The sequence below is a fragment of the Meleagris gallopavo genome, chromosome 7, assembly GCF_000146605.3.
Source record: "Meleagris gallopavo isolate NT-WF06-2002-E0010 breed Aviagen turkey brand Nicholas breeding stock chromosome 7, Turkey_5.1, whole genome shotgun sequence".
In the NCBI taxonomy this organism is placed as follows: domain Eukaryota; kingdom Metazoa; phylum Chordata; class Aves; order Galliformes; family Phasianidae; genus Meleagris; species Meleagris gallopavo.
The window spans coordinates 22,667,077-22,690,898 of NC_015017.2; the positions used below are offsets into that span (position 1 = coordinate 22,667,077).

Here is a 23,822-nt window from a genome sequence, read left to right on the forward strand (position 1 = left end):
GGCATGATTTTTTGAAGAGAGATGTTGTTTTAATTGAGTGTGCCACAGGAAAAACGTATATGAGTAGGTAATCAAAGTCTGTACCATAATAAACATGAAGAAATTAAGCCTGCACCATAACAAACACGGATAAGAGGACTTCATTAACACTGCTCAGTCAACCTTCACTCTTGAAGCTCTGCTTTCAAGCACTTGAGTTTTCAGCCTCCCTTTCATGCACACTTTTTTTTGTTGTTGTTGGGCTTTTTGTTTGTTTTTGGCATCATTTCTTGAGAATTTGGGGGCTCTTTCAGCAAACTGCTCTATGGAGAAAAGAACTGCACATTACAGAAAAGAACATAAAACTTCAACTGGGAGTATTAGCCTGGTTAGAACTTTCTGAATATCAACTACTTGATTAAATAGAATAATTACCATTAATCACAGAGTTCTATCCTTCTTGTAGATTGTTCCCATCATCTCTTGGGGTAGGTATACAAAGGAGTTTTAGACATTTTCTGACAGCAGAAACACACAGCACCAAGCACCAGAGTAGAGTGAAGATTCATGCTCTCAGTTGGACTGTCCTCTCTTCTTATCCACATTCATTCCTGGTCTGCACAGCTCTGTTTCGTGACATGCTGTTTTCTACTTTAAAACCATCGTATATCTCATGTCTCCAGAGAAGAATGGGCTGTTTCTCTACTCCTTTCCAAGCTGGGCATCAGTAAAGAGTGTAAAAGTACAGGGGAGACAAGGATCATTCTTAGTTAAGTCTCTGGTTGTAACTCAAAATGTTACTCTAGCAACTAGAATCAGCCACTGCAACAAAAAACATACTGTTCATCATGGACACAGTAATTCCCAAGCAGTGCAGGACCAAAGGCGTAGTTCGGGAATTCTGCATGCAAGGCACACAGCCTCCATGCAAAAACTTTCATGTGCCCCTAATTAGTCCGTTTCAAAAGATGTTTTTCAAGGCATAATAAGATGGCTTATTTTGTAGAGTCACCAATAGCACTCCTTCCTGTCAGAACAAGCCCTAAATGTCAAGCTCTTAGTCAACAGGACAGGATTGTCAGAGTATCACTGGGAAAAGCTATTTAACCTGCAGTATGCATTTCCCCCCAACCTCAATGTCAGAGAGGTTTGATATATTTCCACTTAAAAATCAGCCAGAGCAAACTCTCAGCATGAAAAAATTCAGCCTAAGCAGTGAGAAACTGGCCAAATTGTAAAAACAAGATCTCGTAGTGGGAACCACCATGCAACCCTGCTGCCAGCTCTGCTGGTAATATATGGAGACAGAACCACTACCTATTCTGTCTGCTCACTGGAGCCCGACCTCCCCTGTCTTTTAAGTACTCTTCTGTATCTTTTCCAAAGATGTATTTGAAATTATTATTGATTTTGTCATTTTGGCTTTATGGTTATAATCACCTGGTAGATCCAGTTACATCCCAATCTATTTCATCAGAAGGTTCAAAAACTGGAGCTAGTGAGACCATTGCACTGATATCAGACTGACTAGTTAAAAAGACAGATGCTGTATTGTTTTTCCTTATTTAAGATGGCTTAAATTTGATTTTGTTTCCATTTCTCAAAATGTAACTGGAGAGTATAACATATTCCATGTATTTTATGCTCAATTTAACTGCTACATTGTATTAAGTGATGCTCAATAATGTAATCCTAAATGCAAATTAATTCTTGTTTGGTGTTAGAAAATCTCTTTGCTGCCTTCTCCAAACAGAATTCTTTTTAATAGATTTTAATGAACTAGAGAAAGCAAACATCCCCATATGGTGAGAAAATTTCAAGGCATACATTAAAAGAAAAATCTTGTGTTACTCATCAAAAAATAAGAGATGTGTTAAGAGAAAAAAATAAAGCTATGAAGATGAAACCCAAATAATTAGCAAACATGGAAAATAAACTATAATAGTCCTTAAAAATGGCTCAGCAGAAGCTAAAACAGAAAAGCATGCATTTTTCTATATCAAGAGTGGAATACATTTGATTTTATTTGAATTAAATTATTTATAGTTACTTATTTCCCTGCAAAACTAAACCAGAGAAACAGATATAAATGTATCATTAAGATTAGAACTACTGAACAAGTGATGTTATCTCCTTCTAAGCCTGTAATGTCTTCTTGCCACATAAAAGACTTTGAGAAACTTTCTCTGAATTTCAGAAAGTCCCTTGCTCAGTCTGTCAGGCCATTACGGAGCAGCTTGCAGGCCTCACCCTTGGCTACCAGTCCTACAAGCATCATTCCAGCAATAATAAGACAAAGGAATTCAAAGATATTCTGCAAACACTACCACTTCCCTGACTGAATGTCTGTCCCTGACGCATTAGCAATTTCTGCAGCCACGTATCACAGTAGAATGTACAAAACATAAAACATATGAACACAGACTGTGTTCTGGTAGCTTGTTGCTTTGTATTTCAAATAGCTGGTAACACTTCTGGGAATTTGGCTCTGCAATCATAGTTTTTCTCTGATCATTCAAAACTGACAGCAGGACACAATGATCTACACGTGTAATGCTGTAACAGTTATACTATTTTAAATTGCAGGAAAGAAGCTTGCATGCAGAAAATACTTAAGTATTTACTTCTGTTGTACTTGCCTTTCATTTAACAGAATTAGAGAGAACTAGGGACATATGGCAAAAACACAGAACTAGGATTCAAGAACTATTTCTATGCTGTGTAGGTACTGCTACATTTGTCATGGGACTGTCTGAGCTCCTCCAGGACAAAACAAGGTGACAAGCATCTGTCACATATTCACTCTCTCAGCTTCTCTCCACTGAAATGTCTACAGAGCGTGGGAGGGAGAAGGATGGCTGTTTTATGTGTCTGGGAAGAGAAGCTACCTTATTCCTGTAAAAGAGATTGAACAATTTAAGGTGCCCCAGTCAAGTTCTGTCTCCAATACAATTGAGCATTACTTTGTACGCGAAGAGTCCACTTCTGCCTGAAAAGCACAGCTATCAGCAGCAGTGATAATCACAATACTTTGCTCAGTTTCTAAAATATTCTGACCCTGAAAGTCCATATGCTCCTTAGCCAAATATTACTGCCCATTACTTGGGGAATACCACCTAGGAAGGACTAGGATGTATTTAACTTGTTAGCTCTACCTGCTTCAGAAAATAACACATCTTTCAGTTTGGATACTACACTTGATGCTTTTGTTGAGGGGTCTTAACTCTCATGTACAGCGTTGCAAGTACTCCTATACGACACTGACATTTCAAATCTTTGTAAGATGCTTACAGAGTAAGAGATACAAAAGTATCTATGAATTATTACTTAAAACATGGAAGAATACTTATTTTCATAAAGGGTAAGGTTGTGTCAGGAAGCAGTAGAACATTAGTGAATAAGACAAGCAAAAGGAACTGCATACTGTTTCATTTATACATTTATTAAAGGCTAAATATGACAAGAAAGGTCAGTACCCTCAAGGAAGTAGGACAGACAGACAGAGGTGGAAGTAGTTATTTTCACATGAGGGAAACATGATAAAATATTGTCTTTATCTGCTGTCAAGAGAGACGTTTTATATGACAAAAAAAATCCTTTTACCTTTTATAGACATCACACAAATGCATCCAATTAAACTCCTTTTATCCAGAAAGGAGGCATCCAAGGAACTGTGTATTACTATAACCTTCCTACTCTCTCTATAAAATAAACCCTAAAAGTTAACAATCTTCACAGCAATGTCCAATACTGTTTCTTCCCACTAGTATAATTACAGAATGTCAGCACAGTAATATTCACAAGTTCTTTCATGGGAGTCCTGATCTGGTGAGACCAAAGGCACAGAACTGTTTATAAAGGGGAACTGGGAAATACAGCTGCACTCCTAATACAGTAGAAGATTCACCCTGTGCAAAGGGCTTGAACTGTGTCCATGTTAGACTCAGTATAGCCTCAAAACAGAACTTAACTATGAATTTTATTATCATAATAAAATATCATAGCTATGTTCTGGTCTTATCACCAAGATGTCTTTCTTCCTTGCCTTCAGCACCTACCTTCTTTACAGGCAGATGACAATCAGAATGTGACACAAACTTCCACAGATGTTCCTTTTGCTTTCTCCAGTTTTATAATACATCTAAAACATCCTTATAAGTTGTATATTGTAATCACACGCATCAGCCACATGCTTTGCATTTTTACCTTGGACTTCTCAATGCCATTACCAAAAGCCTCACATCAAAATCCAAAGGCAAAAATAAGATCTGTTTACCTTATTACAGTTTTTAGAAACTTGGCAAAGAGCACCGCTTGACATACTGTCCTTATCTGGCATTCCTGAAAAAAGAACACAATAAATAAATACTGCATGTTCTTTATGTAACAAAAGAGATTAATAAGGAATTTGACATCTTTAAAACTTTGATAACATAAATATTCATCTATGATTTTTAGATTTAAAAAAAACATTCAGGCAAAATTCTTCCATTACAAAAAAGAAAAAGACAAAAAGTTAGCTCCTGAGTATAAAGTTGCTAGAAATTGTACTTGCTCACAACTTATATTTGAAGTACATATACAGAAATTAGTTATATTTTTTCATTTAATGTTATCTGTGTTTTAACATCTGGAAGTCAGGTGCAGCTCTGTGTTTGTATTATCTAGGACAGTTATGCTACACTGTGCAATATACTGATCACAAAATATATTGCCCAAAATTTACTGATGCAAATATAGGTCATCAGATATCATCCAGGTTGGCATCTAAGTAATCCTCTGGCAATTCTGCGCAAGTACCTTGAATTACAGAAGTGGTACATTCCAAAGGCTGCCCTTGGATTCATGTTTAAACCGTTATCCCACAGTTTGACAGATTCTCACAAGGCTAAACCATACCGAAACTTATTTACCTGTATAACTAGGGTCAGAGAGCAGCATGTCTGCTGCAGGCTCCGTGTCCAAAAACAAACCATGTTATCAAATAAGTTGTGTAGCATGCCATAACTAGAGAATAATAATAATAATAATAATAATAATAATAATAATAATAATAAGTCAGCCAGTCTGTAAAGTTTTTTACTAGCAGGACTCATAGTTGCATTCCACAGAATTTATGTAGTATCTACAACTAGTTAAATGCTACGTGACATAACACGATCAGTGTACAGAGTTGTGCACAGTTCTGTATGCAGTCGTATACAATTAAGAATGCAATCAAGAAAGTTCCAAACTATTTCCTCCTATGCAGAGCAGAAATATCTTTGAACATCGTTGAACATCTGAACTGAATTTAACATTTAAATTCTCACATCACAAGCCAGAGGACATTCATCGACCTTTTTCTTCTTCCCTCTAATTTCCATAACATTTGATTTGTATTTTCTCATACTTACTGTCATTGTTGGAGCCAGTTTCCATAACACCATAAGGAGGAGTAAGAAGTTCAGACATATACTGTCGGTATTTCTGAAAGACAGCAATGGCAAATTCAGTCAGTTACAGATGTATAAGTCAGTACAGATGTATGAGTACAGATGGATGCTGTAGTATTTATATCTGTGTGCCTGTTGCTTTGTGTTTCACATATCCATAAGCAGTCTGTGGCAGAGACAGTCAGACATGTCTTTACTCTCAGTGCTACAAGGCTAGCACTAAGAGCACGCTGCCTTTATTTTACCAAAAGCTGCGCTAAGACTGTTCCCTCCTTGATTTCCCCAAAGCATGGCTTGGAGGGTTCTAATAAATTAACATCATCCTTAGTTGTGTGATTTCCCATATAAACTGCTTAAAAGCTTGTTTGAAACTACACTGCTCTGCTAAACTTTAGCTACAAAGCTACTTTATTGTAAGGATGGAGACAAAGCTGTGAAATAAGAATTTATAAGACTCATGTACCACTATAAATTTGGTAGCAGATTTGAAACAAACAGGATTTACTGCTAAGATTCCAAACATGTACTTCTAACACATTAGGGAAGCAAAAGTTTGGTTTTCAAAACTGCAACACACAAACACAGTACCAATTCTATGTATACGTTCACATAAACCGGACAGTCAAATAAAATTTTGTAACAGTAAAAATGATGTCCTTTGTACAACTGTAAACTACATAATTGTAATTGATATCAGTAACTGATATTTTTCTTCAGTGAATGTCAGTGACAAGATAAAAAAAGGTTCAAAGCTCTGTCTGGGGCTTAAGAAATCCACAACTATAACACCAAGGGGAAAAAAACCCCAAAACTTCCTTGTCACATACAAATCATTCAAAGAATGACTGCTACATTTTGGTTTTCAATCATGCCATGCTACTGTCATAGTTATGGATAAACATTATAATTCCCTTTTTTGGAACAGTTACAACGCAAGCTTGTGCAACAGGGATGCTGCTGATCAGCATGAACAAAACGTATCATGTGGTCCATAGGTTGTGCAGTGAGCTGAACATGAACAAACAGTCAGTAGAAATACACATTAGGTTTCAAGTAAACACACATAACAATTGAGTTAGAAAGCTTTCCTGATAAACCAATTTTAATGAGAAAGATTTATCCTTTGCATTATGGAGCTGTTGGGATGTATGTATTCACTTTCCAAATGCTGTCTGCTAGAGTTTAACAGATGCTTGAATTATTCTTTTAACGATGTTTTTTCCTAGAGATGCATATGAAAATCTCATCTGTTCTAATACTGAAGAACGAATGTCTTGCATTCTAAATAATAACAAAAGCTACAAAGATTACATTAATCTTAATAATCCAATCCTATTTTTAGATGTGTGATTACATCCTAAAGCTTAGTAACATATTTAAATCTCACCCGTAATCCAGCTGAAAACTCATAGGAGTTAAATTATGTTTTATTTCAGGTCAGTCACACAAAATACAAGCTACTATTTAATTTGAGGATAAAACTATTTTCTTTTCCAAGCCATTCACGTCCCCATGCTTTGTTTCCAGTCCTATGCCTGAAACTCAGCAAGAGGAATAACCTAAGAAGTAACTATATTTTCAGTTCAGTAAGTAAGCCATACATGTGAAACAAGGGAAAAAACTAATTTTGGTTGACAAAATGAAAGAAAGGAGAACATGTTACAAGGGGCTGAAATCACATTTTATTCACAGAGTAGATAAACGTTTTGTTCTATTTTTCTACTTAATTTCAACTTGGAATTCGGCTTAAAAATGGAAAGCTGAAATGTTTCATTGGAAATAAGATAAAATCAAGTTTACGCAGTATTTTTCCTGTTCTTCCATTCAGATGATATTCAGTTCTTTGTTTTGCTTTATCCAAGATAGCAGATGTATTTCCAGAAATACATCATTAGTCCACATTTAAAGCACCTTGCTAAGGAACTGGAGTAGGACCAACAGTAATTTTCTCTTTTTACTTTTCAAATGTATGCATTCCCTAAACCACATTTGCAATCATCATACACTGCAGAGCACTTTTCTTTCATTAATTCTCTAATATTTCTCCTGCTTGTTCTTCTTATGAAATAAAACACAGAACACACCATGAAATTTCCACGAAATTTTGAAGCCTAGCTACCTGCACAAGTCTTGCAGGTAGAATAAGCCAGAATTGCATATAACACATTAAGAGGATAGAATCTCTTGCTATCGAGTACCAAAATATGCATAATTTCTGCTTAGGGATAATTCCTCTGACTTTCTTATGCAACTGCCCTGTACAACATAAGCTAGGGAAAAAAAACCACGCAGTTGTTTGCTATGAAGCAGTGGTATCCAAATATATTTTAAGAAGCTGTCACTTCACAGGTTTTGGAACACAATGCATCTTTCAGAGAAAAAAAACAATAAAAAGCATCTGTCTTTGGGTGGAGATCTGATTTTCACCAAATAGGCAGGGAAGACAGATGCAGTTTTGCACTCTGCTGTATTATTGGCTGCATTATTTACACACAGTGTAAGTTTTAGGAACACTGAAAGACTTCTTGCGTATGGAGACCCCTAACCACACTGAGCCTCACCTGACACTCAGGATGGCAAAGCCCAAAAAGAACATAAGCATAGGCTGTGAAGGACCTGCAATTTGCCATCTTCCACACCAAGGCCCTAACCTGTCCTGGGTGAGTCTACTGAGGAGATCGAAGGAGCAAGCACAGCATAGTGCTGCCTGTGAAGGAAGTCAGGCAACATACCAGAAGAGGCACCAGTTCAGGACATGACCTCAGAAGGCTCATCTGTTCAGACTCCTCCAGCAGATTTCAGTATAAATTAAACTACCTTCTATACCTAGGTACCTTGAGGGAAGGTTGACAGGACTGCGTATACATGAAGTCCATAAGATACTTTGGTGGGGGGAGGGAGGCACCTAAAATTTTGCCAGCTTATCAGCCAAGTTAAATGTCAAAGGACACTAGTCAAGAAGTATGGTAAATGCTGTCCACTGGGAAACAAATATGCAAAAATGAAAATAACTGCATAAAAATTCACAGTATTAGGCTGATCTCTCTCAAAGCTGAGACAATCAGGAGAACACAATATTGAGTGCATAATGTCTGTAAATGAAAAGAAAATGCAATCAGTAAAATTTTTCATGGTAGATGACATTCAAAGCGATCCTGAAGATTAACAGACTAAATATTTACAAAAGGCTTCTGAAAATGTATTCCACTGTTGGAGTGTCCTCTGGAAAGGGTTTAATTGTGAAAAACACGAACAGCTATCATACAAGCTCGTTTATTATCAGAAGTCATCACATTCAGTAAATCCAACGTGACAGCAGGTTTTAGAACTACACTCACTGACCTATTCACTCCATCTTCAGATTTCTACCAATTTACAAACTCTATCACGCAATAGCTTAAAGATCAGACACTTCTTGCATCTAATCTGACAGCACAAGTAATAACGATCATATTTTTTTCTTCCAGTTAGTGACTATCCCACATCCACACAGTAGTAAAAATTAACATGACCTTTCCAGTCACTGCTATAGCCTAAAGCACAGAAGAGCACTGGTGAGGAGCAGTAGGGGACGGGAGGAAAGGAGGAAAAGAGAAAAAACAAGTAGCACACTTTCCTCACTGGGGAGCTGCTGGAGGTGAATTTTCATGCTAACAGTTTTTAAAAGGCACCTCTTGATTGGCTGGTGATGAGTCTCAGCTGCCTTCATGACTTCACTGGATTTTCTTCTACACCACAAAAGCTCTTTGGTAAATTTTTTATATGATAATGTTTAGAAAGGCTGTTACTACAATTCCAGCGCAAACTGTCTGAACCCCTTATGCATTCTCCTATTGTACACAAGGTGTATAAAACATCTTAGTATTAGTCTCATCTATTGCAAGTATTGAAGATCTAATCTCTGTTTAAAGGGAAAGAAAGACCAAAAGAAGACATCTAATACAAACATTCCAAAACAAGTCAGGAAGATGCGAAGAAAATTCAGGTGTGTCTGTCGTCTTCCACATGTGTTGCGTAGCAAAGCATCAATATTAACAGAACCAGCTCACAGATCTATGCCCACCTGGGCAAGCTCCACTCCAGATATACTCCTAAGTCCAGCAGTCCTCTGGTCAGGAAGGAGTAACTAATGGGCTGTTCAGTAAGCGCTTCACTTGCAAAGCACTAGGGAGCCAAGCCCAGCTTCTAAAGGTTCCCCATGCCCAGACGAACACACACAACTGGAAGTGACAGTCTTCTAACATGAAGGAGGTTACACAGACCACAACACGCACTCCTTAACGTCCCCTCTCTCAGCCTCAAAACACAATGCCACTATGCATTGCCCTATCCAATGGCCGTTTAATGGTGGGTGGTAAATCCTCTTCTGAAGCTTCTGGATCAATGTAACCTCAAGACCCTGTATTATCAGGTGCTCTCCTGCTGTCTCCAACTCTTCCTACTGCCAGATGCACAGAAGATAAGGCAGAGTATGCATTACTTGCAGACTTGTCAGTGAGACAAAATACATTGTAATTCATTTTAGTTCTAGAAATCTTAAACATCAAGGTGACCTTTCCACACATTCTTCAAAACCTCGTGTAACTATTCTTTAAGATGATGTTCCTTTGACTGTTACCTGAGTTATGTAATCCTCTCTGCTGTCTGCCAGAACTCCTGCTACTGTTCTTCCTAGGGGTATGACATGTAGCTATTCACAATTGGCCACCTTCTCTATTTTCTTTTAATAATAAATAATTGATCACTGATGCTCTCAGTGCAGTTCTGTTCTTCCTCTGAGATGGTTGTGCCAGTTATATCATTTTGGAAATAAACTAACTCCCTTGTGAGCTCAGCATGGTGCCCTCTCTTTTCTCCTCCAGAACAACAAGAAGAGATGTGAGAGAGTCCAAAAGATCTCTAGCTCCCCTTTTCATTTCCCAAAACAAGCGCATATTGGCATCTCAAAGTCTAGATCTTTGTCTTTAGATCCAGTGCTCCCTCCTCCAAACATCACACTTAAATGAAATAACTGAACTGACAGGTAAAGTCTCAGGTAATCAGAACAAAGGAAAAATGTTTGTATAGAAGTAGAAAACTGCTGAACAGTGTGACAGGGCTCTGGCAGCTTCTCAAACAACTGGACTCTCACACAATGTGCTCCAAGTTTGGGCTGCATGTAATAATAGCTCTGGCCCAATCTACAAGTGAGATCCATTTGGGCTGAGAGAGCTTGCAGAACTCAAGGCTCCCTCCCTCTCTGGGCTGTAGCCTTGAGCTCTTCATACAGGTTTTTGCTGGCATCCTCAGCTCTGCTGACCAGCAGGGTGGCTACAGCAAATGCATCTTCCTCACCTCTAGCAGGGGTAGTCAGTCATCCACCTCCTTCTGTGCGCTAAGATGTGCTTCATGAGTAATGTTGCACAGTTTGCATGCACCTCACTGTGTATCTTTGCACTTGAAATCAGTTTCAGTTCATTAGGCACATACACAGCACAATAGGATATTGAGGGGTGTTTATCTCAATACAAAGGGGAATTGCATGTGGAAACTGTCTAACTCTCCATATTAGAATGGAGAATACCAAGAATCCTGAATATTGCTAAATATTAGCATTTGTAATTCCCAAGACATCACCCAAGTCAGAGGTAATGCAACAGAACTGAAATATTTCTAAAGGAAAGGGTAAAGACATCAGAAAATAAGAAAACAAACATCGCAATAGAGAAAAACATATATTGATGTATAGTGGAAAAATAGAAAAAGAAGATTCTACCACATGATTCACTGAACAAAGACTCTTCTATGTATGTCAGTCTACTCAAGTCATTAAAACAAGGTACACAAGACTTGAAATATCAGAACTGAAGTACCATTTAGTTGTATTGAGATAAAATAAATACAGGAAATGCCTGTTCTTGCTGAACCAGAATTAGTACAGATTATGCAAGAGCAGATGAATCTGCATCTTTTCTATTTGCCTACTTACCATCTTCTGAATGTTTCTATATAGCTCTAATCAACTATGCTCTTGTCTTTATTTGATCTCTTTGTTTTGGAGATATATATTTTTCCGTCACATTCCTGCTTAAATCAATTTATCATGCTTGAAAAGCTCTGTATGCAGAATTTGCTTGATCGCAGAATCCCCCTGAGTTTTAGTTGAACAGAAAAATGTACCCAGCTCACTGAAATCATGCCAAATAGCAGACTTGGCTACCAGATAGAAATCCAAAGATAAGACTGCACTGCAAAAAATCAAATCCAAGGAAATTAGAGCATGAGCAATCATTAAACAAATTACACAGCCTATTCTGCTCCATCTAATTTAAAGATAGAAATGACATCATGCAGCCCTCCGATTCTGTCTCCTAGAGGAATCCACTCAGGAAATGCAATTGGGTGGAGATAGGACTTGTTTGGGAGTGGTGGGAAGGTAACGTAACATATAAAAAGGACGAAGGAAATACATGAAGAAAAAAAGAGACGATCTGAGTTACACATTGTCTTTTACTGCATTTGTGTAACCATGGAATAATGCACTTATGCAAAAAAAAAATCTATATAACAATTCAACTGCCCTCAACATGAAGTCCATGTTTTCAAATGCACCTGAAAAAGAGCATCATGCAATTCTGTATTTACTTTTTTTTACAATTACATCAGTGTTATTTGTTCACATTAAAATGAGATGACGATATCTGTCAGTGGTAGTGCTTCAAACTCAATACAAGATCAGAAAAATCAAGCTGTGCTCTCCTTTCTTCCTTTTTCATTATCACCAGTAGGAGAGATGGAGCAAATCACACCTTAGCTTGAATTTTCTGAATGATGCAGAATATAATCTTACTCCTCTTGAAAATGTTCTGCAAAGTTAAGAATTGTAAATCTGCATCTTGATTAGCAAAACTAACAGAAAACACTTGAAAACAAAGTGCTGAGCTACAGTGAGAAAGACACTATTTTAATATAAGTTTTCCTACCACTACAGCCAACCTTTAAACCTACAACACTTACAATAAATTAAGTCTGGTGTCATCTCATGAGTTGTGTACAGGGCAAACCTTCTCCAAGAATCATTTCTGAAAGTTATGGAAGCATAATACTTCCTTTCATTTTCAGCGACATTTTCTATTTTCAGACATACTCCTTCAATGGGAGGAGAACCAAAGATGTTCTTTCTGGAGTACTCAGTCTGGGTACACCATGCAAGACGACAGCCTGAAAGAGATACTGGATACAGGTAATAACAGACTTACAAGAAGAAGAAAAGGCTGGTAATGCTCAGCTCATTGTCTGAGCAGCTATGGGTTGCTTTCTTTATCATATCCTCCATATAATGCTTCTATCTGAACTGATCCCTTCCATTCTTCTGGAGCAGAGCTTCAGCTCAGCCAAAAGGTCACACCAGAAAGAGGCTTTTGTTTTTAAATAGCTTTAACAGTAAATTCTGTTTAATTGCATAATGTGCATACCTTTTATCTGATCACATACAGTAAGCTGCATAGCAAATTTATGTGCTAGAGAAGTCAAAATTAGCAAGAGCCTCTAAACCAAATTATTGCTCCAGCCTGTGATCACCACCTCCCAAATTATCAAGTTCCAATGCACACAACCAATGCAACTTTGCAAGAATGCTATGTTAACTACGATAAAGGCTGTATCTGAAGAAGAGTATGTGGAACTAGCTATGTACCACTGAGACAGGAAAACTGCAAAGCTTCCAGGGCAGGCGAGGCTCCAACAGCAGGCTGAAGTGACACTCCTCTAGTGAAATTCTGTAAGGTCAGCACAAGGTCTGTACAGTACTTAAGTCTAAAAATAGGTTTTAAGTACAACTTAAATGACACTTAAATGGCCTGGAACTGACACTGCGCAGCAGTGGCTTTATCCATTGCACATCAACAGTACATTTTCTTCTCTACTCTCACAGATTTCACAAGATTTGAAACAAAAAGAAAAAGCAAACTGGTGAGCTGATTTTTAATTCTGCTTTCATGTTTACAACCTCCAAGCACAGAAACACATTGGTCTAGAAATTTGTTCTAATCTGGAAAGAAACTCTGGGTTAAATATTAATTCCTCTTGAACCAATATAAACCTCTTAATGAGTTCAGTGGGATCAGCCTAATGCTCCACCTTCTCCGCCTTTGCTTCTCACAGAAACAAGCAAACATCAACTTCCAACGTGCCTGTTTCCACTACAGTTGTGCCTAACAATAGTGACGATATTTCATAAATGCAAATAAATAAACATACAGGGAATTTTTCTTTATAGCAGTCTTACTTCAATGCTTTAAAAAAATATTACTTTGATTACAGTGTGAGTTGCTTTAAAAGCAGCTTGTGCAGCTCTCTCAGCAACACTGCTGTGAAATCAAAACATGTATAATACTAAATAATTAGGGGGAAAAATCTGAAGGCAAACTCCATAATTATAATTCAGAGAGTATGACTGAACATAGCCTACTTTTTCTAGTGCATGGAAACAAGCATATTCCAGCAAAGAATCACAGAATCATAAGGGTTGGAAGGGATCTCTGGAGTCCAACCCTCCTGCTGAAGCACGGTTACACAGGAGAGTATTCAGGTGGGTTTTGAGTACCTCCATAGGAGAATACCAGATCTGTATGTTGGTGGCAGAGAGGCTGAAACTTGGTGATCCTTTGGGTCTCTTCCAATCCAAGCTATTCTGTGCTTCTGTGATTCGAAGGAGACTCCACAACCTCTCTGGGCAGTTTGTTCCAGGGCTCTTCAAAGTAAAGAAGCTTTTCCTCATGTCTTCCTGTGTTCCAGTTTGTGCCTCTTGCCCCTTGTCCTGTCACCGGGTGCACCAACGTGACCCCATCCACTAGACAACTGCCTTTTTTAAGCACTGATAAGATCCCTCCCTAGTCTTCTCCAGTCCTAAGTCTCCCAGCCTTTCCTCATAAAGGATATACTCCAGGGCCCTAATTATCTTTGTAGCCCTCTACTGGACTGTCTATCTAGAAAATTTCCTGCCTTTCTTGAACTGGGAAGCCCAAAACTGGACACTGTAGTCCAGATTTGACCTCACCAAGGCAGAATAGAAGGAGAGGATAATCTTCCTCACGGACAGAAAATCACTGATAACAAGGACCATTTTCAAACCCCATGACAAGAGAGGACAGTAAGAATGTGAAGTACTTGGGGGTAGAAAAGAAGGACAAATACTGGAAGTTGAATCATAAAAAGAAAAAAGTTAGTAAGAAGGAGGAGTATGAATGAGTTATGGGTAGGAGCAAAGTGCCACATAGCCAAAAGAGAACTCGTTTAATTAGAAAGGAGAAAATTCAGAAGTCATGGCAATGAACGTAAGACTTGTTTCAAAATAATTAGACACCATTGTATCTTAAGGTTTTCTGTTGCTTCTGAAAAATGCAGAAAATTGAGGATGGCTCTCTGGAGGAGCCCTCCACAGTTCATTGAACAGATGAGTCATCCCAAGGACTGGCATGTCAGGAGAAAGAGCACTTGTATTAAACTGACTAAAAGAGCTCTCTGTGAAACATTTGTAGCATATTGTTTGTCATTTTAGAAGACCTGGCATTTAAAAGGATACTCTAACACTTGTTTGGTTACAAAAATGATATACTTGATGGCAAACTCACTGGGCAGCAAACTGGTTTTCTGAACTTTATGTAGCCATTCCACTTGAGCAAACAACCATTTCTTCTTTGTACCCATACTGCACACAGTTAAAATAATTTCAGTAGCATACCGAAATCTCAACCTATCCCATTTAGACAGATAAATTAAAATAGCCAAGATAGAGAGGGTTATCATTGCCAAAGTAAAACATCTTCCTAGTCCTTCATTCAGTTGTTTAACTCTTAAATATCTTTGTATCTTGATCCTTTTAAATGGAATCGTATTTTGTTTAAAATATGACAAAAAGGTAGTAATAATAAGTATATCACAACATCTAATTCTCATGAGCCCTGGCCATTCTTGCTCCAATCCCACTAGAAGAAAGGCACTACAAGGGCTAAAATTTCCACAAAGCAAGCAGCAACGCTAGAAAATAAACACACTGGTTTTACACAGAGAGCAGAGCAAATCAGTTTGAGTTCTCTCTCTCATCTACTTCACTGGGTGGCAGCCAGCTGAGCAGCCTGTGCACACTCTGGCTGGCTAATGGCCATGGGTATTACCCCAGACAAGGCACCACACGCTGTCTCTCATCAAATAGGTGCATCATGAGACTTACGCTATCTGTAATAGGAGAGAGTCCAAATGGAAAGGAAAAGCTTTTTCATTAATTCCACCTGCAGAAAACTTCCATTATTTTCATTGGCTATGATTATTTCTATATTCCAAATTCATTTCTCAATTTCAGTTCCTATTATTTGCAATTGCCATAAGTGTTATCACTTATGGCTATGCACCAATATACTGAAGTTGCAACTTTTTAGTTTTGTGGGATACCAGTATTAAAAGTGTTTGAAGCAGGTGGCTCTGCACTGCAGTAATAACACACAACATACTACAGCTTGAGCTACATTTCATGAGTCTATACTAAAGCATCACTAGGTACCAGAGGAATCAAATGCCTTACATATGAAAAAGAGACATTCTCCAAACCACAAGAATAATTACAAAACAGCACTGAAGGAAGGTTTTGTTAACTGAGAGAAAAAGATGCCTTCATATCTAACTCCATTTCATGTATTTTTGTTAACTTTGCAACTCTAAAATCATATTATAAAAAAGTATTTACAAGTATAATACAATAAAAATCAAACATTAGAAATACAGAAACTTTCTTTTTCCATATAATTATTAAAATGTGATAATTGCTGTTTGTCTGGTCTGTCTTCCTTTGATAATACTGAAGGAAATTCAGTTTCCTAAATAAGGAAGCTGTACACATATGCCTGACATGTTTAGGGCACATCAGAGAATGCAATTTTATTAGCATTATTCTGTCCCTTCAATTTAATGAACTTAATTCATTATAAATTGATAGCTTCTAGGTAAGATGACTCCTCTTTTCTCTTTACGAGCTTATATCTGTATAATTCCTAGGGAGTCCATTGCATACAACTGTGTTGGAATGGATACTCAGATGACAAAAAACTAACAGTTTCACTAGCTGCAGTAAAACAAGTTTACGTTAACTGATTTGTTCCAATGACACTAAAGATCATCAGTCGTCTTGTAGGAAGGCATTATGTCTGGTTATGTACTGACAAGAACTCAGGAGATCTCTGCTGTATTCCCAAGTCATCATGACTGATACTTGACCTAAATCTATTAGAGACAGACAGCTGAGAAGTAATATGTTTGACCACACCGCAGCCTTAAGGAGATTTGCTGATTACTCCTGGATCACTAAGAAATTTTCTCTCTGGGAAAGGACACATACAGACAGCCTATGCTTCAGATCTGGGCCCTTTTTCAGTCACAAGCTCTGCACTGCCTTACCAACTGACACATGGATGAGCACAGAACTTAGAAGGTTCTCACCATGGTCTTTATGCTAAAGAATCCATTTCAGAAATTGTTTTTATATCCAAAACTTAGAATCTACTGTTACTTCCTAAAAGTAGTAAACAAAAAACATAATGAAATGACTATTACATACTCTTGGCACAATCTTGAAAACATCTGGTGGTGATTTCTCATGGCAGAAGCACAAATTTTTCATATCATCAGTATCACGTTTAGGAAACTTAACAGGTATAACAGATCTGACATGATTAGAAAGAGTAGTGTAAGTAGGCTTGCAGACCTACTATTGAATGACTGCACTCCCCGGTGAGGGCCAGTAGTGCTAGCTTCAGATGGAGCTAATCCTTCCTGCTAGCTTAGCACTTCTCCAAGTGCCCAAATGTACCACTTCAATAAAGAAGCAAGTAAAGAAGGGCCTATATAAAGTTGCCAAGCAGTCAACACTGCCTGCATGGGTCTGTTGCTTCGCTCTGCCTTAAGACAGAAGTTAAGCACCTGGTACATCATTACTCAATTACATACCTGTTTAACATTTTTCTAAAGGGACTAAAAATTTAAATAATGCTCATATAGGTCCCTTAGAGTGAGAGATGTGATTAAGCAGTGTATAAGTAGCAGAAAGAGATGATGAGGGCCAGAAAAGCAGTTTCAAACTACCAGAAGATGCAAGGTTGATGTGACAAGACTCTGGATTCAACTGTCACTTTCTTTACTGTAGCAGCAGTTTCACTAGAGAAAAAAAGACTGCCTTTTCTCTAACTTGCAAAACTACATTTTACTTAGATCTATCATTATCACTCCAAACAGTACAAAGAACAGTAGCACACACGCATACAAAAAAAAACCTCAAGTGGCTCTTTCTGGAAGAAAAGTCTTCAAAAAGACTGAGCCAAATAATCTCTGAATTTATCATTATGTTTTTAAAGTCACTGAAAGATAAAAGATGTATCTATTTAGAACTATAATTCTCAGTGTCACAAGTTAGGCTTTGCTCACTAATGAGATTCTGTCCTGTGTTTGATGTGTTCCTTTATGGTTCTTCTCTCAAGCCTTGCAGCAGGACAGCCAAACCTCTGCACCTACAACATCCAGAGTCCCAATTTGAGATGGCTCCTTGCAACACAGCCCAGGCCATATCCCCTCTTCATGGACTGTGGTAGAATTCAGCTTGCTGGCACTGCATCAGCAGAAGGGACAGCAAGGGACACTTGCCAACTAGGTGAACACACTGGTCTAACATCTGCTAACCTAGTACCTGACAGGAAAGAAAGCAGCAGGACAAGTAAAGGAACCTACAGGCCAAGCACGACCCATTGGGCACCAAGGCTATTCATGAGGGACTCTTTAATTCCCAGTCTGTATCAATTCATCACCAACCTGATGAACACACAGCCCACTGAGATGCTGCTGAATGAAGTGCTTAGTATTTGTAAAATGCTTCAAGATACGTAAATTAAGGATACCACAGATGTGCCAGCCAAAATAATATTATTCTGACACTGCATTCCTTCAGGAATAAATCTGTGTATACAATGTGTGCTATACAATGTAATTGGGCTGATTCTCTTCAAATACAGATCATTAGAGTTCCAGTGTGATTCTCCTCAGTGTCAGTAAATGTATGTACAAAGAGCTACTCATTTGATTATCTTACAATGCAAAACCCTATGCATATATCCAGAATGATTATATATTCAGTATATTCCCTTTAATGTCAGTACATCAACCGTGATTCTATTGAGTTTCAGCATTTGTCATCACATTCTGGCAAGTTTTGCCTTGCTCTCTCATCTCCCACACTTTATCTGCCTTTTTAAACTCAGCATTTCTAGCAACCTCTCCCAGAAAGGTTTGAAACTAGATTCTTCTCTCCTGCTCAACAAGCAAGAGAACAGTATATAATTTCCTGTTTTATATACAGCATCTGGCACTGTAGAAAGAACCACTGCGTATCTTACCGAGGCAGCAGAAAAAAATAGCTGAAAATCCTCCTGCATGGAAAATGGCTCTGCAGCACCAGCTATAAAATCTATTACACATTATATGAAAGGTTAGCAGATTTCCTGGCATAGTACAGTATGTGGGATTTGATTGCTGTATAGAAACAGAGCACTGAAAGAGAGCGAGCCTTCCACCCGACACTAAATGACAGAACTTCAATCTGATTTTCTCTGCTCTAAATAAAAAACATCAAGAGAAATCTGGCAGGAGTCCATACTTCTTAATGTTAATATTTTGAGTGACAGCCTACACAAAGCATCTGCAACAAAATAACCTTCCCTACCTAACTCACAAACAAACTGTGGCTACAAAATTTGCCAAAACACCAGAATGACTTAACCACCTCCACTTACAGCAATGACTTAGACATATTAGAAGTTATACAGCACTGACATTCAATGACACAAGGGACAATTTAAATATATTTAAGCATTCAGAAACAGTTACCTAAGCACTGACTCTTTTAATATTCTCACAAGTAGCAAATAACATGTTGGGGTTTCCACATGAAGAACTCTCATCTTTATCGAGCTACCAAATCAAAAAAGGCTTAATAAACAAAAATAATCACCTATTAAAATATAATACAAGGGAACCATGAAGTTCACCTTCACAATGACAGCATATGACAAGGCATGCAGTTGCTGGGTGAGACTGTGCAGGGAGTGATCTCTCAGTAGCACTAGAAGCTTTCAAAGCTGCAGGAGACATTGTGTTTGATTTAGGCTGTCCAAACACAGAGCAGACTCATCATTGCACACAGGCAGACAAGTAGGATGAGTGGGCATGAGTCTTCCAGTGACCTGTAGCCTCTTGAACTTTCCCTGTTAACAAAGCAACGTTGCTTTCCAAATCTTTGTACAAAATCCTCTTCAGTTTTCTGCTAACTTTCAACCATGCTAAGGAGCCTGGGAATGAAGTACCTGAGATACTGCAGTATCTGCCAAGCCAGGACTAGTCCACAGATCTTGGATATTTCCCAGATTATTTTATGTGCCCTGTCTGCAGAGAGTACTGTCTAACTCAGACACCCACAGCAACCTGCACTGTGCATGTGTGGAAAGAACTTGGAACTCTGCCATACACTTACGTAAGGTCATGACATGATGTGGTTACTTGTCGTTTCTGATATTTATTGAAGTGGAATAAAGCACTATTCATGAGCTAAAAGCCAGCCCAATGTTTTATTCAGAATTAAAATGCTTTTTCTAAACAGGATGGCTTTTCCAGCATGGTAAGCACTAGGCCAGTTCTGTTTCCGTTAATCTCAAAGGCAGCTTCTGAAAAGAGCAGCCCTAATGTGAATCATTACGCTGGCTGTTGAGGATGGGTCCAGTCTGGCAAGTCAGCACCAAGTGCCTGAGGACGAATAGAGCTAAGGTGGCTCAGAAATCTGAGCCTGGGCACAAAGGCAACTTGCAAATTACAAGACTATCCCAGCTAACTGGAAAATATTTTCCTGGTGTGATCAAGCTAGAGAGAAGCAAGAGAAACTCTTATGATAAACTACATTTCAGAAGGAAGGTCAAGGATGTCAGTGAGACATCAGTAGGAATTTTAATTACAATTTCCTTATGACTGAAATAATTTCTGTCCAGCAGTGGAGACTGTATATTCCTCCCAGGCCTCCACTCTGCCTGAATTCAATATAACATACCTGCAGCTCAGATATTTAGGTTAGACCAATAATTTAATCTATCACATGCATTTCGAAATTTTTTTTTACTTAGCTATTGCTGTTGTTGCAGGCCATTTTAATTTAAGTTACAAACGTACATGATACAAACAGCTGACACTGACTACGAATTGTTTAAGTGAGTGAAGTACCATGGCATGTCTCATTACCAGGTCGTATGGCCAATCCTAGGAATTTCCACAGGGAGCAGACCTATAGTGATGATGACAGCCAGACTGCCGTGGCTGGGGCACTGCTATCCAATGATGAGGTCAGCCAAGATCCAAAACTTCTGACAACCCTGTGCTGGGTTTAAAAATACATCTTTCACATTGCTGGAAACTGCTTCCTGGCTCTTCTGTCACCTTTTAAGAGGTGACAGAAATCATTAATTTAGTGAAGCCAAAGCAGCATGCTAAAATCAAGGACTGTTACTTTAGCCACAGAAATCATCACAGTTGTCAGAGTTGAGATCCACACACACACAAAAAAACCCCACCACAACACAAAACTTTTTAACAAAGTATTTTCTAAAAAGTTCTTCTTCCCCTAACATAGTAAGGCTCGTGCCTACGACCACAAATGCTAAGCTTTCATTCAGGTATAACTGTATCTAGTTCACACTTCAAGTAGTTCATGCCAGTAACAGATGCAACCATTCAACATCATCTTCTTGAAACTTTTGCACATACATTGGTATATGATTGTCTACACATCCAGCTTTTAAACTTTGTAGACACTGATGGAACTGAGTGGCAACATGATGTTACTGTCTATAAATCTCATTTCTTCAAATTCCTTTCCTGAATAACCTGTGTAGACGCAGATTACGTTCAACTTTTCACGTATTTCCATTTGTTCTACAACAGAAAGCATTAAACACAACAGCAACCAACAGTTTGCCAGCTTTTGCTTCCTGCTCCCGTGCCGAACATGTCAACTTACTGGCCAGGCCTGCAAAGATGTGAGGGGCTTCTACCGTGAACGGGGATAAATAAATAAATTTTGGACATTGCTGCAGACAGAAAAAGAATAGCCAAAAAGGGGCGACTCAAATCTTGAGACAGCATTGCAATCAATCCTTTCGAAAACTAAGAAAATAACCACATTTTTTCCTGCACAATACCATGTCCAGTTTTGCATTTGCAAAAGAAATCAAAGCAATGCAAAACACTAACATTAGAACAGATCACTTGGTTTGACTTTCCAATGTTAATATCTATTTATTCATCTTGTAAAATTTCAGCAATATTTCAGTGCAAAAGACGATGTACACACATGTACATACTGCCTACATTACTCCTCCATACTGCATTTAGAGTATCTTATTGAAGCAATTTAATTAACACAAGAAAAAATTATTTATCTAGCACAATGGTGATTCACAATCTAGTTGTATAATCTTCTCATTAAAATAATGTCAATTTTACCACCAAAAGAAAAACTAAAACAATAGTTAATTCTCCTGTCTGCCCTGAACTTGCACACCCCACCTCATTGTCTCTGACTGTACGAAGATGAATACCCAGATTGGTCAGACACTTCCAATTGTTTGTCTTCCAAATAACAAAGCAAGTTAAAGAATCCCTGATGAGCCATCGTTGCTACCCTTTGGCTTGTTCATAGGACAAGGAGCACCTAAGTCCTGAAAGTTATCCACATATCACACTTTTACCAACACCTGATTTGAAAATATACTTTTGTCTTTGTTGTTTAGTTATGAGTCATTCTGTTTCTATAAACAAGTGGATGGCAGACAATTACTGAAAAAGAATATCAGTCAAAGACCTTAGGAGGAGCCCCAAAATGACCAAGGATCAGACATACTCATGCAGGTGTATTTCCAGAGGCCTTAGAATCATAGCCTAGTCATACACTGTAACATTAGATTACATTACTTAGACAAACAAAAACAGCAACACCAAACTCATAAGCACCAAATGGGGTAGTCCATTAAGCACTATCACAACTTTGAAACTCAAAATAAAATTTCATCAACTCACACAATGCTTCTTTCTCTGTTCTAATGCCCTGATGCCACGGTCTTTTCCCGTAGACTGATACAGCACTGAAGAGTTCCAGTAGTGCATTAGGGTAAGTTCACAGTATGTCTATCCACTCTTTTTCCTCCCTGCACTGTCCTAGAATCTTCCATAGAGAATATAAGCACATCTATAGATTTGGCTGTACTTATGATCCATCAGAATATAACAACAGGCAGGCATTTGGACTCCAAACCCTTTTGAGATCAGATTTTATTAGCAGTCATTCACTGGAGCTCATGAAGAAATAAGCAGACAAATAGAGGAAAAGGCTGGTGCAGCAGCTGTACAGGTCATGAGCATAGCCACAGCTGAGATAACCACAAGCCTAACATCCTGTTTTTCATGTGGGGCCGCCCACCTCAAGCCCGGGGTTTTACTACATGTTTTTAAGCATACCATCTTTCACATTTCGCAGAAGAGAATTTAAAAATGCATCTGTGGATCTATTCGGGGATTTAATCAACTTCAAGCCATCACTAGAAATAAAAGCAGTAACAAATTTATCTAAAAATCAACTAACTCCTCACCTCTCCTACAATTCCCCATGAAGCACTCAATCTGCCAATTAAAACCTAGACAGTCCACAACTTCATTAGTCATCCATTTATGAAAAGACATAGGGCATCCATTTTAATGCTGCAGTCACATTTTAATCAAAAAAAATCTCAGAGGTCTTTGAAGAGAGAAGATACACTCTCTTTGACAAGCCCATTCTTAAAATAACTTTTTTAGTTTAACAGCTATTAGTTCAAACAAGAATGCAGCGTGCAAGTCATGGATTAAATGGTATCTTAAGCCAGTAGTACTCAGCAACATCAAGCAAGTGTCAGAATGCACAAACTGAGGGGCACAGGACAGTAGTTAAGACATGCATTGACTTTTTAAAGTTTGCCACTGTCCAACTGGTTTGGGATAGTGTGCATGACAGCACGGGTCATCTACTGGAACAGGCACCTTCAGACTGCAAAACCTCAAATGCCTCCTTGCACCAGAAGCTTCATGAGGAAATGTGACGATCTAATTTTGGAATCTGGAAAAAAAGACAAATTTCAGGAAGGCAGTTTAAAAATATTCGGGGAAAAAAGTCATTTCAAAGAAAAAGGAAACAGACTAGATATATTAAAATAAGTCAGCCCCAAATTGCAATAATACATCTCCTTGGAAACAGCACACCAGTCCTGCTGGTGCCTCTCTGGAACACTTCAGACATATCAGGAAGTCATTGTTATCTTT

At 38.2% G+C, this 23,822-nt stretch overlaps 1 protein-coding gene across 1 annotated transcript in view; it reads right to left on the minus strand.

Moving 5' to 3' along the window:
• Window positions 1–23,822, minus strand: part of LOC116216844 (rap guanine nucleotide exchange factor 4-like) — a 58,960-nt gene that overhangs the window by 3,895 nt on the left and 31,243 nt on the right. The window contains exons 3-4 of the mRNA XM_031554302.1: window positions 5,376–5,448; window positions 4,256–4,320 (exon numbers count right to left, since the gene is read on the minus strand). Coding sequence (XP_031410162.1) covers window positions 4,256–4,320; window positions 5,376–5,448 — 138 coding nt within the window. The remainder of the gene's footprint in view (window positions 1–4,255; window positions 4,321–5,375; window positions 5,449–23,822) is intronic.